The sequence below is a fragment of the Dendropsophus ebraccatus genome, chromosome 9 (genome assembly GCF_027789765.1).
Source record: "Dendropsophus ebraccatus isolate aDenEbr1 chromosome 9, aDenEbr1.pat, whole genome shotgun sequence".
NCBI lineage: Eukaryota > Metazoa > Chordata > Amphibia > Anura > Hylidae > Dendropsophus > Dendropsophus ebraccatus.
The window spans coordinates 45,766,025-45,782,738 of NC_091462.1; the positions used below are offsets into that span (position 1 = coordinate 45,766,025).

Genomic DNA, 16,714 nt, shown 5'->3' on the forward strand with positions numbered 1-16,714 from the left:
CCACATTTTTTTATGTTATCACTCATCAACGTATTAATATTTGAACAGAAATATTTGAGGTATATGCTAACTTTATCAAATGTACACTGTACACACAACAGAAGTAAACTGTTGACTGCTTTTTACTGAACAGGTTGCTACCAAGTATGAAGTCAATGTGTATGCGGTAAAGGATGGACTTATGAGTCTGCCACTGCAAGGCACAATTTCTACCCTTGAAAGTAAGTATCTAGGCCCCAGAACCAGTAATATCTAATGGCACTCACAATCTAATATGCATATCCTGGACTATAGTCTAAATGTCACATTCCACGGAACGATTATCGGCCATATTTTGGTCGTTACGGACGATAATCGTCCCGTGGAATAGAAGGCAACGATCAGCCGACATCGTTCATGTCGGCTGATCGCTGCAGTCGTTTGTTTTTCAACATGTTGAAAAACAAACGACTTATATAGCAGGGATCTGCTGCCGTCGCTCCATGGAATAGGAGCATCAGCAGCAGAGCGCTGCTATATGCTATGGGCTGCCCGGGTGATCGCTAGATCGTCCAAGTCCAGCGATCACCCGGGCAGCCCTTCTCCACCTCCTGTACTCGCCTGCTCGCTGCTGCCCCAGCAGGGAACGAGGAGAAAACGCTTGTTTGCTTCTCCAGTCGGCCTGAGGAATAGGGCCTTTACCTATGCTTTCTTAATAGCTGTGGCTTATTTCTCTTTTACCTTAGGCACAATAACATTTCTTAAATATTTTTTCCTTTTCCTTGTAATTTTTTTTTAAGTTATTCATTAAATTACTGATTTACTCGGATCTCCTCTTAGATGTCAGTCCACCTCGTCGTCCACGAGTTACAGATATTACAGAAACCACAGTAACCCTTATCTGGCGCACAAAGACAGAGACAATCACTGGCTTCCTGATTGAAGCAGTACCTTCTGGAGGTCAGACTCCTATTCAGAGGGTGATTAAACCTGATGTTAGAACCTACACAGTCACAGGTATGGGTCTATTTTTGATGAGTTATTGAGTGTTTATTAGGGTATGACCAGCCTAGTGTATGTATATACTTGTGTATGTGTACAACCTTTAATTCTTATATGCTCTATTAATATTCTAGGACTGCAGCCTGGAACAGACTACAAGATCCACCTGTACACCTTAAATGACAATGCCCGCAGCTCCCCTGTCACTGTAGATGCATCAACAGGTAACTGTTTTGTCTGATGAGCTGGTCCTCAGATATCTGCCAGTGGTTGCCCTCCCCATTTTCCTAACTTTCATCTTGTGCAGATTATCTTCTTTTGGAAGGTTCCTAATAACCTTTAATCTGTAATTTTACAGCTGTGGACAGTCCTTCAAATCTGCGCTTCCTGACTAGCACACCCAACTCGCTCTTATTCTCCTGGCAACCTCCTCGCTCCCGTATTACAGGATACATCATTAAGTATGAGAGAGTAGGTGGGGTACCCAAGGAACATCTGCCTCGCCTCCCAGCTGGAACCACTGAAGCCACCATCACTAGTAAGCACCTTATTACGTGGTTAGTAATGTTTTCCTATGAGGTCCTTTAGCTTCATCCTGTGCTAGATCATCCCTTTCTGTGGTCCTACTTCAGGTTTGTAATAGGTGGAAATGCAATAAAGAAGCAAAACTTACTTTTTCTCATTTTGCTCTTTCTCAGACTTGGAACCGGGTGTAGAATACATAATTTACATCATTGCTGTAAGGAATAACCAGAAGAGTGAGCCGCTGACTGGACGGAAGAAGACAGGTATTTTAACATACCCCCAGCATGGAAAAAACATTAGTATCGCCCACCTTATAGATTTTATACTGATGCATTCTACCTAGTTTGGCTCTGTAATTGATATAACTATGTTGTATTTCTTTTAGTCCAGACAGCAGATAAAATGTGTTGTGGCTTTTGTGAATTTCCCCCAAATCTGCCATGTTATTTCCATTAGTCAGATCCTCTCCACCCAAATTTTATGCCACTTAATGCACTTATTGCAGAATAAGGATGGGTTCACACTGAGGAATTCTCGCAGATTTCACTGCAAAATGCGCACGGAATCCCACCCGTAAAGAATGTAAAAACATTGTGACTGTACATTGGCTTTAATGGGCTTTCCGCTTTGTTCACACAGCAGAATTTCCGTGCTGAAAATTCTGCCGTGGATCTGCTTTCCGCCTGAAGAATTGACATGTCAATTATTTGGGCGGATACCGCTAGAGGAATCCTATAGAAGTCAATGGGGCTTTAATTCTGCTTGAATTCCACTCAAATTCTGCTCCTATTCTGCCAGAGTTGAATAGGCAAGAAATTTCAAGCAGAAAACTTTCCTTCAACTTTACTTCAGTTCTTCGAATTCCTCAGTATGAACCCACCATAAATCTGAACATGCAACTTGCCTGGACAGAAAGCACTCGCATGGTCTTGACCATTCGAAAGAACCATGAGGGTTGTCTTTTGGCATTGGTGCATGTTCAGGCTGTCAGATCAGGATTTGTAGAGAGGAGTTATTCCCAGTACAGGAACTTTAGAGAAACCAAATATACATGGAGGATACAGAGAAGATGGAAAGCATTCGGGGCATCTGTTGTGTAAACTAAAACAATGTAACAAGGCATTTTCATTCTTCTTTTAAATGCTGAGATCAAGGCGCTTTAAACAAACCCAAACAATTCCCACGTTCTGTGTTCCTCACGGAACACGGACGAGGAATGCCTGTAACGGAGTGTCCCCCCGCCCGGACAGCATCTGTGATAAGATGCTGAGAGCGGGAGGAACTGTACTCATGCGCCGCACTGTAATGAATCAGCATCACGCGGTGCTGTCATTACAGCACGGCACATATGAGTACACTTCCCCCGATCACAGATGCTGTCAGGGCGGGGGAGACTCCGTTACAGGCATACCTCGTGACTGAACACGGAACGTGGGAATACAGCCATAAAGTGCATTGCAGTTGGCAGTTTTCATGCTGATTACTTTTTTTGCAGCTATGCATTGCATAGTTTTAGTTTTGCCTGTTGCGCTGATAGCTTTAATGCATAATCTGTCGGGTGATTCTGACTAAATTGATTGCAACTGATCTTTACTTACAATTGAAAGAGGACAAAAAGGAAACTATCGCTTCTGCATGGTACTATATTTGGATTATTTTGGAATGTTACCTTACACTGACGTTCCAAGAGTTAAAAATTAATGGATTTTGTGGGGGTCTAACTTCTAGTACACTTGACCATGAACATAGCTGTCCCTGGTATTACAGTCCAGTTCAGCTTATTTCAATAGGTCAAAGCTGGACACAGGTCCATCTACAGCCTTTTCAAACAGCGGACTGGTGCGGATGTCAAAAGACCTAAACTCCACCGATTTGATATTTATGGCCTCACAGGAAAGTCATTTCAAAGGGTGTAATCTTGGGATATTCAAGATAGTATCTTGTCACCAATCTATTTATTTGTGATAACTGTCAGATCACTGGTATCCCTAACTATCGCAAGCACAAGGGTCTCTTGTTCCCAAGTAAAAATATGCACTCTGCATTCTTCAGCCGTTCTATAGTAAGTGAATGAAGTTGCAGCACACATGCTCCTCCGCTTCTTCACTCACATGGGACAAGGGACCAACAACTTCTTCCGTGTTCTAATGGTTTAGAGTTTTAGCAGTTTGATCCCCACTGATCCGATCCTATTCACAGGAATGAGATGTTCGACAAAATTTCCTTTCCCCAAAGGCACAGAAACCAACTTGACCTTTTTTGTGTGATGTGTGACACATTTAAATCCATAAATTGATTCTACAATGAAGAGTTTGGTTACAACTAGTTTTTAATCGTCACTTAAAACAGAATACGTTCTATATTTTAATTTATATGTATGCTTAAATTGCAACAGATTTGACATATACTTTGCCTCAATTAATTTAAATATTAGTTGGTCAGAATAAGTAAATGAATATAGTTCAAGGCTTCATTCACACTTTGTACCCCAGCCATATGCAGTAGATCCCAAAATCCAGTTTTATTTTGTGGCACTATTGGCACGTGCCATAGTCCTTCTATAGACGATGGAATCTGTATATTAGCAGCATAAGGGATACTCAAAGACAATAGAGACATAAACATAGGGCTAAATATTGACACAGGTTCTGTATTATATGACTCTATTTAGCCATGTATTTCAGTATGAGTGTGAATGAGGCCTTGGAATGAGCAAATCTCTCTTGCAATCTGTAAATCATCGTGATTCGTTTTAGAATGGGTGATCATGTATAAAGCTGAAATACTCTTCCAGTGACCACAAAGCTTGTATCTTTGGCAGTATGAGAATGAATGTTTCAGCTGTATACGTAATATCCCAGGTGGATTTAAGGTGTCATCTTTACAGCACAAAATTAAAATTTTCTCAGTACCATGTCTGCTAGTTGCAGCCGTACAACAAATCATTGCTGCCGCTTGCTTAAACTAATGCTTTGCTTTTATTGCTCCTAATGCTTTCTTTTGGCCAGACGAGCTCCCTGTACTGGTTACCCTCCCTCACCCGGGCCAAGGCCCTGAAATCCTCGACGTACCCTCCGAAGCAGAGAAAAAGACTTTTGTTGCACAGACAACATTTGACAATGGTAATGGTATCCAACTTCCAGGCTCTGTAGGACCATCCAATCCTACCAGCGAAGGAAAGGTCATTGAGGAACATGGCTTCAGAAGTCCTGTTGCGCCCACCACTGCTACCCCAGTAAGACCAGGGCAGTTTACACCAGAGAAGTACCCAGAAGTATTTGAAAGATACCCCATCAGAGGAGATTTCGATGGGCCTTATCCTCATGGCTTTGGACCTCACATCAATGATACTGGAGTACAGGAGGTGGCATCACAAACCACAATTTCTTGGAGACCTCTGCTGGAGACCACTGAATATGTAATTTCCTGTAATCCTGTGGATCAAGATGAAGCTCCTACTGAGGTAAAGTCTTCGAAATATACAATACAACAGACTTAAGAGATGCACTGCAAATATTTTTTTGGGGGGCTAATAAAAGTACCTTAAATAAAGTGTGTTTAAGTGACTGCTTGGATCAGGGTTTTAGCCTCTTAAAGAGACTGTCAGGCTTGTGCTGTCCTATCTCAGGGTAGCATAAACTAATGACTGAAAAGCTGAACAGAATGATGTATCACTTACACTGTTCTGTGCAGCTGATACAGAGAGATCCTCCTGAATAACATGGACAATAAGTAGTCCTCTCCATTATGTGCGTGAGCCCAGTAGTCCTCAATATTCATGAGAAGCAGAAAACTCCTCCCACCAGCTACTGGTTGGCAGTTATCTCACCACGCTGTGTATAGGCAGTCAACTGTCAACCAGCAGCTGGAGGGCAGGGGAAGGGGTGTGGCAAGAATTCTATTCTCCTGCATATTAGGAGAATGGCTGAATAGAACGATGTAAGTAATACAACAATCTGTTCATTTCTTTCACTCATTTATGCTGCCCTCATTTAAGGCGTAATAAACCTAGTGACAGATTCCCTTTTACAAAGCCAATCATGCGTGCTTTAAAAAAAAAATGTTTCAATGCACATATGCCCCATGAAATAACAATTCTGAAGAATGTGTTCTTACAGTCCTGTGTTGTGTTGTACCGTTCCTCTGTTCTTCCTAGGAATAGGACTTAATGCACCACCTGTGTGTAACTAGCTGCTGCTCCCTCCACTATCTGATTTATCCAATCAGAGCTGACTGTGCCAGGTTGTGTGGGGACCTGCCCTCAACTGGTAACACCCAGTTGGCTATATAGTCAAACATTTCTAATAAGAATAAGAGTGGAAAGGCACATCACAGCTACAGGGAAAGATGTTTCTCAATTATTTCATGGGGAATAGAAGTATTTTATAGGGTTGTGCCATCTGATGAATATACAATTCAGTACTGCTGCATCCCTGCTAACTTTCTGGTTCGGAGCGGTGCTGGGATGCAGTATAGCTGAGCTGAATCAGCTCCGCTTTGCTGTGTTCCACTGAGGTTACACAAGTCTCCTTTGACAATCCAAGCCCTGGAGATGTGTGTAATCTCAGGGAAAGGGAATAAAGTATACTTACCACCTCCGAAGGTCCTGACCATCTCACTGGTGCAGCGCTCAGGAACCTAGGCAACGTATAACTGTTTGAACTGAAAGGAGTAAACTTTACAGCTAAGAGTGTAATATGTGCATGTGCATGTTCAACTGACTTTTTTTCATGGAGTAAATAGTTATTTTGTGTCAGTAAAATTGCATGTTTTGCTGCGATCTTCCAAAATCACTTTAAAAAAAAAATAATTTGCATTACAGCCATGGTAAAGTAAGTGGAGTTACTGTGACACAAGTCCGATGCGTGAGCAAAGAAAATCCAAAAAAATATTAACCTATCCCCTAATGTGTTTCTGACCATCTTTCTACAGTTTAGAGTACCTGGAACATCCACCAGTGCCAGACTAAATGGTCTTACCCGTGGAGTCACTTACAATATCATCGTGGAGGCACTTAAAGGATTAGATCGCCACAAAGTCTTGGAGGAAATGGTGACTGTCAGTAATACTGGTAAGGGAATGTAATGCTATTTTTTGCTTTACATATATCATTTAGTAAGTGATTACTTCTATAACTTCTATAATTGTATTATATATTATTATATGTATTATATATCTTTTTGTGATTTAAATTACAAGATTATATGATCCAAATGTCAGTTGAGTAATCTCTATTTAATGCATTGTTGTGACAGATATCCCTGATGGTGCTCTGCAACCTGTAGAGGATACCTGCTATGATACATTTACTGGAACACATTACGCAGTCGGACAGGAGTGGGAACGGATGTCTGAGTCTGGATTTAAGCTTTGGTGCAAGTGTCTGGGTTATGGAAGTGGACACTTCAGATGTGACTCTTCAAGTGAGTAGAATACAGTGTTTATGACCCCACTCATGATCTGTGGCTCTTATCCCTCACTATATCGCTTAGCATTAAGCTGTTCTGGGGTTTAATCTGCAGAACCATCTAAAATATAAACCACCCGATCACCATATCACACATATCAAGTGTGACATACGAAATACAGAACTCTATATATACAATGGTCAGCGTGTTTTGGGGAGCACAAAGTGCCTTAGGTCTTTTGGGTATCCGGTCCCATCAAACGTTTATTTCCTACTTCTACACACCCTCACAATATATGGAGAGTCTTAAGACCACATTGACCACCCAAGTAATATTTCATGGGCTGTCTTATGGATATGCTACAAATCTTTGAGGTAGGAAAAAAAAACCTTTAACTGGACATTATTGCAAGAATATCCCTTTGTTCTTACACGGTATCTTATGATTCTCAGAATGGTGCCATGACAATGGAATCAACCACAGGATTGGTGAGAAATGGGACCGCCGAGGAGAAAACGGACAGATGATGAGCTGCACTTGTCTTGGAAATGGAAAGGGAGAGTTCAAGTGCGAGCCCCGTAAGTATAGTTCATCTAGTTCTGCTGTGCATATATAAGAACCATACTTATTACAGCAGTATAATGTGAGATAAGGGGATAGTATGCTTTTGTAAACCCCTTTGCATATGTCCCACTAAAGCATGTGGATGTACTAGATTTGGGTTCTCTTTTTGAGCCCCTAATAGCTTGGAGAAAGTATCTTGGCTGCAGAACTAAAGTTGTCAAGGATGACATGTTTGTATCATAGTATTCTATAGATCATATTTACTAAAATGTGTGTTTGCATCTTTACAGATGAAGCCACCTGCTATGATGATGGGAAGATGTATAATGTTGGGGAGCAGTGGCAAAAGGAATACCTGGGAGCCATCTGTTCATGCACATGCTATGGAGGACAACAGGTTAGTACTTCACTTTTGAATTGTTTGTATACACTGCCTGTTCTTAATCTACATGCATGATCAGATATAGGCCTGTATAAACTATTGATGCTGTCATCACTAAATTTAGGAATACGTATTTTTTCCAGACTTTCCATAACTATGCATTGTGTTCTCACAGCAGAACTCCAGAATGTTTTCTATTTTTACCAATCCTGCTTGTTTTTACAGGGATGGCGCTGTGATAACTGCAGGAGACCAGGTGCCGCAGTTTCCCCTGACACCACAGGACACACTGTGTCCCAGTACACACAAAGATATCAGCAGAACTATGTAAGTATTGGTAATATGTAGATATCAAGTTTGCCTACATATCAATCCTTTATTAATTATGGTGAAACCTAAAGGTTATGCGGAGAGCAGAAAAAAAATCTTACCTTCCAAAAGGACCAGAGAGAGGAAGAACAGGTATCTTCTTAGATGAGGGGGGGGGGGGGGGGGGGGCAGGTGAATGTTGCAGACAACATTCAATAGCTGCCCGATGTTGCAGTGACTGGTGATGGATATTGGACATTGCAGCCTTTGCTTGCAACATGAATCTGCCCCCTCTTCTCAGATGCCTTTCAAGACAGGTATAGGAGCTTTTCTGCCCTCTGTTCCTCCAAGTATATTCTTCTGCCTGATTGGACTTCAAGCATGGAGAGATGCAGCTTCTTTCTCCTTAGTACAGTACAACTGTACACATGCACAGTGCTTGCTGGGTATTGTACAGATGACCAGTATGTAACCATATAATAACTGTGTACATATGCACCTTTCCAAGCTCTATATGAGATCAAGCGGAGGTGTTTTGCTTAAAGTGTCACTTCAAAACTTTTGACATGTCAAAAGTTTTGTGATCGGTCCGGGTCTGAACACTTACTAATCTGAAAATAGAGCCAGGAGAAACTGCACTGGAGCGTGCCATCTCCTGGCTGTGTCACTTGATCAGTTTGACTTATAACAGAGTGCCATTGAGTTTTCTTATAATCTATTCCTTTTTATTTTGCAGAATGTGAAATGTCCTATTGAGTGTTTCCTTCCACTGGGCCTTCAAGCAGATACACAACATTCTGAACAGACCAAGAACTAAGTCTTGTTACAAGAGCAATAAGTGCATTCTAGCTGACCTTGTGGAGCAGCAAATTGGGGTGGTGTGAGGGGGTCATGGACGCCTCCTCTGACTGGCAGATTACATAAATTCTTCAAAAGTCATCTGAAGTTCTTCCATGCCATTCAGTATTCAATGATTGTAATTTTGTTTTTATTTTGCTTACATTGATCTGGGAAACAAAAGGGAAATGGCTATTTTTAATATTGGGCAGTGTTGTCATTTTGATCCTTTTAGGAATAATACAGTGTGAAAGAGGGCCTTTTTTGGCCCATATGACCCTGCAGTGTATTGCTTGTGTTAACTAGGCTACAGGGTGGGTTGATGTCATTGGGAAAAGATGGCTGCAAGCCAAAGGGACCAATTCTGCTTTTTTTAATATTACCAATGCAGCGCCAACTGGCTGCTTCTGACACTGATTTCTTTTACCATATGCACAATTTTAATTCCTTTCTCCGCACAATCCTTACTAATACCTGACCTTCCTTCAGTGTTATTTATCAATGTCTGCTGCATCTCTTACTTAACTATGGAAAGTAATTCTGAAAACTAGAAAGTGATGGCAAATGAAACTGATGTAATTATGGTTGGTGATTTTTTTATTTTTTTTTATACTGTATGTGCCAAAGCTTTTACTACTGTGGAAAGATGACTCTTCTTTTAATAAAAAGATCTTAAAAACTAGTTTTTGTTTTTTCTTCTGCACTCTGTAGTGTCACTTTGATTTGATTCTGCACCTTGAAGTGGTTTTTGGCCATAGTGATATTTTATCATCTATATTATAACTAGACTCTGAATTTACAAAGGCACACTGCCCAGCATGTGGGGTAAAACCTGGTTGGCAAAGTGACAGTCAAATCGGTTCACCTGGGAGCCTTGTGCAAATTGGGCACAACTCTACATGTACCCACATTACAGATGCAAAAATACACAAGTCCCTGCCTGAATCTGGGATAATGGTTTACCTAAGAAGCCAGGCATAGCCCATCCAACTTGAGGGTCCAGGCTGCAGCTGACACCACCTTTTTTTTTTCCCCCAAGAACGAAAGAATGGAACAAGTGTACCTCTCGTTATAACTTTCTAAATCCACAGTAGATGAGAAATGAAGCTAGCTTGACATATACATTCGTTTTTTTTGTTATGCTGTAAAACAAAGCTGAACTTACCAGAAATCCAGGTCCAGTCTCCTGAGGGCAGATTTTCTGACTTGCGCTGTTTGAAAAAAACAGACTAACACAGAAAACAGGAAGTGCCATGGTCTCCATAATAACTAAAAAAATAATTAAACGTACTTTTGTGTTGCTTGGTGGCCACTTTCTCCACCGGTGGCGCCTGCTGGGTTTGGTGGGGGCAATTGGGGTTTGGTCCTGTGACATTGGGGTTGCAGGGCCATTCTATGGCCTCCCTTCCCTGCTTGTGCTCGCTTTGCGGGGTTGGCAATCGCTGACCGAAAGTGTGGAGCTAGTGTAGGGACTAGGGATGATTGAACAGCGGAAAATCTTTAGGTTCTATCGAACTCGAACCTTCCGCATTAGATTCCTGATGCCTTCTCGGTCTGTGGGGAAGGCAGAGAAAGCCCAGGTACCACCCAGAATTCCAGGATACAGCCTATTACCTAAGATTTTCCGCTGTTGGATCATCTCTAATGTGAACCAGGGGACCTGCACGTGGTGCATGAGGCAATATGGTTTGATCAAATTACATACCAACATCCTGGCGTTGGTTTTTAAATCTAGCCGAGAGGCATTAATGTCAGCCATAGGTGTGATGTGCAGCAGCTCCTTCTCTCCATGTCCGTTAGTTCATCACTATCTTACACCACATGCTTAGTGGGTTACCCTACCCACATCCTTTTTATAGTAAAGTACTATGGAAGATGTGCATATGTTGAAGCTGACTTGTTCGGGCATCTACTTGGCAAATAAGGTTCAATAGATTCAGATTTTCCCAGCACCCGGGAAGGAGCTGCAGTGAGTTAAAAGGCAGCAGGCCTTTTGAGTGGATTGCAGAGGTGATTAAGCGCTTCGCTTCATTATTACTGTAAATTTGCTCATATCTACCTACAATGTCTGAGGGGAGGGGGGTTACGCTGGGAGAGTTGCTGGTAGAGAAGGATGTGGGTGCACTCGTAGATAATAGACTACAGAATTGTAATGTGCTGTGGAATCTGGCGCTATATAAATAAAATATTATTACAGAACAATCACTGGTAGATAACTGTGACACTGTCAATGTGTGCTGTTCTGTAGTCTGTGAACACCCATATCCTTTAAGGCCAGCAGGATATTGTCATGTATTAAAACAGGCCCCATTATCCATTGCATTGTTTAAATTTCATGGTATGAATTGGCTCCAACTATCAACTCCTACCCCCATTATCCATTGCATTGTTTAAATTTCATGGTATGATATCTGGCTCTACTCTTCTCAGCATTGACTTTTATTGCCCTCTTTTCTAAGCAGTGAACCCAAATTGTTTGTTTACAATCTTCTCTCTATCAGTTACCCCTGCCCTCTTCCATCTCTTCCCCACCCACCCCATGTTTCACACCTGGTAGTACTTCTCAGCTAGTTATCTAACTATATAGTGAACTGCTCTGGTCATTCCTGACCATGGTCATTGCTGATCACTCTAAGTGCTGATCAGTCAAAGTGTCTAGATGAATTAAGCCAGAATTGAACTAGAAGGGAACTGAAGGTAACTGCATTCCATATACTCATCTGCTCTTCAAAAATGTTCACCTTTGCTATCACTTTTGCTTCCCTAATACTCAAACTCTGCTCCAAACCCCCAACTCCTATATCAAGCAATAGTATATTTATCTCTTCTTCCCTTCTACCTGCTGATCTAACCCCCCCTGCTGTCTTTTTCCCATACAATAAACCATTTCTTCCCATTCCCTCCAAACATCCTCCCTCCCTCTCTTACTCACACCTGCTATCTCTATCTCTGCTCCTGCTTACTGCTGGAGACATCTCTCCTAACCCTGGTCCTCCAACCTTTACTAACAGCTTCTCTTCATCGGCCACCTACAGAAACCCTTTTAACCTGATTAAGATTCCCTGCATGCCAGACCCCATCTCCATTAACTGTGCTCTATGGAATTCTAGATCTGTCTGCAACAAACTCACTGAAACCCATGACTTATTCCTCAATAAATCGCTCAACCTGCTGGCTCTCACAGAAACATGGCTACAAGAGTCAGACACAGCCTCACCTGCTGCTCTGACCCATGGAGGTCTTCAATTTTCCCATACTCCTAGACCTGATAACAGACATGGTGGAGGAGTGGGTGTACTTCTCTCTCAGGACTGCACTTACCAGGTCATTCCCCCTGAGCCCTCCCTCTCATTCTCCTCTTTTGAGGTGCACACCATTAGACTCTTCCGGCCCTTTTCCCTGAGAGTCGCAGTCATATATCGCCCCCCTGGTTCACAACTACGCTTTCTTGACCATTTTTCTACCTGGCTTCCTTACTTTCTATCTTCTGACATTCCCGCCCTCATCATGGGCGATTTTAATATCCCTATTGACAAACCACTTTCCCCATCGGCCTCTCAGTTTCTTTCCCTAACCTCCTCCCTTGGCCTCTCCCAGCATTCTGACTCTCCAACCCACAAGGGTGGGAATACCCTGGACCTTGTCTTCTCCAGACTTTGCCCAGTTTCTCGCCTTAATAACACTCCTACCGGGCTCTCGGACCACAATCTTCTCTCCTTTTCAATCACTAATACTCATTCTCCTCCTGACACCCCAACCTTGGTCATGTACAGAAACTTACGTGCCATCAACACCCAACAACTTACAGACTCTGTACAGTCATCACTGCCTCCTATCTCTTCGCTCTCCTGTCCCAATCTGGCTGCCAAGTGCTATCACGACACCCTCAAAACAACCCTTGACAAAATGGCACCCCTCACACCTCAATCAGCAAAACGCAGACGACCACAACCTTGGCACACACCTTCAACTCGTTTTCTTAGACGGTGTTCTAGGTGTGCTGAACGTTCGTGGAGGAAGTCTAAAACTGATGCAAACCTCCTACATTACAAATTTGTGCTTAGAAGCTACTACTCCGCTCTTCATTCTGCTAAACAATCTTACTTTACCTCTCTCATTTCTTCTCTATCCCATAACCCAAAACGTCTCTTTGATACCCTCAACTCCATCCTCAAACCCAAAGTTCAGACACCCGTAACTAACCTCTGTGCTGAAGACCTAGCATCCTACTTCAAGGAAAAGATAGATACCATCCGTCAGGAGATCACCTCCCAGTCCCAAAGAAGTGTTGATCCCATTCCCTCTTGTATTTCCTCCTCTTCCCTCTCAGTATTTGAACCTGTAACAGAAGAGGAAGTATTCAGACTCCTCTCCTCATCTCGTCCCACCACCTGCCCTAGTGACCCTATTCCCTCACACCTTGTCCAGTCTCTCTCTCCTGTTGTCACTACTTACCTTACTAAAATCTTCAACCTCTCCCTCTCCTCTGGCATCTTCCCCTCGGCTTTCAAACACTCCATTATCACTCCCTTACTGAAAAAAACCTCCCTAGACCCCTCCTGTGCTGCCAACTATCGACCTGTCTCTAATCTTCCTTTTATCTCCAAACTGTTGGAACGTCTGGTCTATTCCCGCCTAACCTGCTACCTCTCTGACAACTCTCTCCTTGACCCCCTTCAGTCCGGTTTCCGTCCTCACCACTCTACAGAAACTGCCCTTACTAAAGTCTCTAACGATCTCCTCTCCGCCAAATCTAAAGGTGACCATTCACTTCTCATCCTCCTGGACCTATCTGCAGCTTTTGACACAGTAGACCACCAGCTCCTCCTCTCCACGCTCCGCTCTATCGGCCTCAAGGACTCTGCTCTTTCCTGGTTCTCCTCCTATCTCTCCGACCGCTCCTTTAGTGTATCACTTTCTGGCTCCACGTCATCTTCTCTCCCCCTTACAGTTGGGGTTCCTCAGGGATCAGTCCTGGGCCCTCTCCTTTTCTCACTTTACACTTTACCCATTGGACAAATCATCAGCAAGTTTGGTTTTCAGTACCATCTCTATGCTGATGATACCCAGCTATATACCTCCTCCCGTGATATCACCCCCGCACTTCTACAGAACACCAGTAACTGTCTGTCTGCCGTCTCTAACGCTATGTCCTCCCTATTCCTAAAACTAAACCTTTCTAAGACTGAGCTTCTTGTCTTCCCTCCCTCTGCTAAACACCCTCCACCTGACATCTCCATCTCTGTCTGTGGTGCGACCATAGCCCCTACACAGCAAGCCCGCTGCCTTGGGGTTATGTTTGACTCAGATCTTTCCTTCACTCCTCACATTAAATCTCTTTCACGTTCCTGTAATCTGCATCTAAAAAACATCTCTAAAATCCGTCCCTTCCTTCCTGTCGAATCTGCTAAAACTCTCATTGTCGCTCTTATTCATTCCCGTCTTGACTACTGCAATTCCTTACTAATAGGCCTTCCTTCCTCTAAACTCTCCTCTCTCCAGTCCATTCTCAATGCAGCGGCCAGGCTCATCTCCCTGTCCAGCCGCTATACAGATGCCTCCCCCCTGTGCCAGTCACTATACTGGCTCCCTGTTAAACACAGGATACAATATAAAGTCCTCCTGCTCACCTACAAGGCTCTCCACAGTGCTGCACCTCCATACATCTCCTCCCTCATCTCTGTCTACCGCCCTACCCGTGCCCTACGCTCCTCTAATGACTTACGATTAACATCCACCTTGATCCGCACCTCTCACTCCCGTCTCCAGGACTTCACCCGAGCTGCACCAGTTCTATGGAATGCATTACCCAAGACTGTCAGACTCACCACCAATACACAAAGCTTCAAACGTGCCCTCAAAACACATCTGTTCAAACAGGCTTACCAGGTTCCCTAATTTTGACTCAACCCTCAACCCCCCCTCCACACACACACACACACACACACACACACACACCTCCACCACGCACACAGAAACATACATACACGCACACACACACACACACCAAGCATTTAAGCACTTAGACCTGTGCATGCAGGCATTGGCTGGTGACAGGTTCACCCCCCCTTACCCGCACTGCCTTATTTATAAAGATGGCTGGACCATAAGAACAACGATGCACTTTGCCCCTCTGCCATTTTGTCTCGCACCCCCTCCTGATAGTATGTAAGCTCATGCATGCGAGCAGGGACCTCACTCCTCATGTATGGATAATTATATGTATATCTCTGTAATGTCGATTTTTTTGTCTATGTATGTACCTCCAGAATTGTAAAGTGCTGCGGAATCTGTTGGCGCTATATAAATAAAAATTATTATTAAAAATTATTATTATTAAACAGGCCTGGACTCTCGGGACAGGGATATAATACTGCTTTTATAAAGCTTTGGTGCGGCCTCATCTAGAGGTTGCTGTTCAGTTCTGGGTCCAGATTCATAGAAAGGATGTCCAGGAGCTGACAAAGGAGGGCAACTGAACTAAGAAGGGGAATTGAGCATCATAGTTTAAAGGAAAGATTAAGGGAGTTAAAGTAAATCATATCTCCCCTTAAACCTCTTTTCTCAAGATTAAACAAACTAAAGTGTATTATTGGCCCATTCTAGAAATATGGGGAAATCATGTTCCAGTTGATCAGTGACTTACTGAACTATATGCCAGGCGATTGAGACAGGCTCTCCTGATTCTCTCAGTGGACTACTGAGCTATATGAGCCAGAACTAGAGATGAGCGAACCTGGAGCATGCTCGAGTCCATCAGAACCCGATCGTTCAGCATTTGATTAGCGGTGGCTGCTGAACTTGGATAAAGCCCTAAGGCTATGTGGAAAACATGGATATAGTCATTGGCTGTATCCATGTTTTCCAGACAACCTTAGAGCTTTATCCAACTTCAGCAGCCCCCGCTAATCAAATACCGAACCGTTCGGGTTTGGATGGACACGAGCATGCTCGAGGTTTGCTCATCTCTAGCCAGAACCAATCAGGAGTCAAGGCGATCACATTTATATGACTGTGCTCGGCAGTGACACTTGTGGTTTGAAGTACTGACTAGAGATGAGCGAACCGGGTTTGAGTCAATCCGAACCCGAACGTTCGGTATTTGATTAGCAGGGGCTGCTGAACTTGGATAAAGCTCTAAGGTTGTCTGGAAAACATGGATACCGCCAATGACTATATCCATGTTTTCCACATAGCCTTAGGGCTTTATCCAAGTTCAGCCACCGCTAATCAAATGCCGAAAGTTCGGGTTCGGATCGACTCGAGCATGCTCGAGGATCGCTCATCTCTAGTACTGACTATGGTGAATGCGTGAGGGAGCAGTAAAGCTGCAAGTAGTATATACAGCATAGAGAGAGGATGGCAATAAGATTGGAGCTCTGGGCTAACAAGATGGCTGTACTACAGGTGAGCTGGATGAACATTCACTCACAGACCCTCTCACACATGGGCTGTGTATAGTGCAGTGTCATAGTTTTTACTTTTTTAATTCGGATATTCTGGGATTTTTTGATTTATTACTTTCATTTTCCAACATAGGGGACTAAAAAGCAAATGGCAGTGTGATAGAGCTGGAGCTGCTGTGCTGGACTCTGTTGCCCCCTGGCTGCAATTCTATTTTAACCTTTTAGGTCAGTTTAAAGATTATTTCATTTTGAACTTATCATTAATGAACTACCCATCACTAGTCTACTCACTAGATGGTCAC

General features: G+C 43.1%; 1 protein-coding gene across 5 annotated transcripts in view; it reads left to right on the forward strand.

Moving 5' to 3' along the window:
* Positions 1 to 9,688, forward strand: part of FN1 (fibronectin 1) — a 47,073-nt gene extending 37,385 nt beyond the window's left edge. For 4 of the 5 annotated variants that reach the window (XM_069983196.1, XM_069983198.1, XM_069983199.1 and 1 more), the window contains 12 exons: positions 134 to 221; positions 820 to 996; positions 1,116 to 1,205; positions 1,340 to 1,519; positions 1,680 to 1,769; positions 4,515 to 4,969; positions 6,439 to 6,577; positions 6,762 to 6,929; positions 7,367 to 7,492; positions 7,769 to 7,875; positions 8,086 to 8,187; positions 8,906 to 9,688. In XM_069983196.1, coding sequence (XP_069839297.1) covers positions 134 to 221; positions 820 to 996; positions 1,116 to 1,205; positions 1,340 to 1,519; positions 1,680 to 1,769; positions 4,515 to 4,969; positions 6,439 to 6,577; positions 6,762 to 6,929; positions 7,367 to 7,492; positions 7,769 to 7,875; positions 8,086 to 8,187; positions 8,906 to 8,986 — 1,803 coding nt within the window. In that variant the 3' untranslated portion in view covers positions 8,987 to 9,688. The remainder of the gene's footprint in view (positions 1 to 133; positions 222 to 819; positions 997 to 1,115; positions 1,206 to 1,339; positions 1,520 to 1,679; positions 1,770 to 4,514; positions 4,970 to 6,438; positions 6,578 to 6,761; positions 6,930 to 7,366; positions 7,493 to 7,768; positions 7,876 to 8,085; positions 8,188 to 8,905) is intronic. The other variant, XM_069983197.1, reaches the window with a different exon arrangement.
* Positions 9,689 to 16,714: the final 7,026 nt, after the last annotated feature.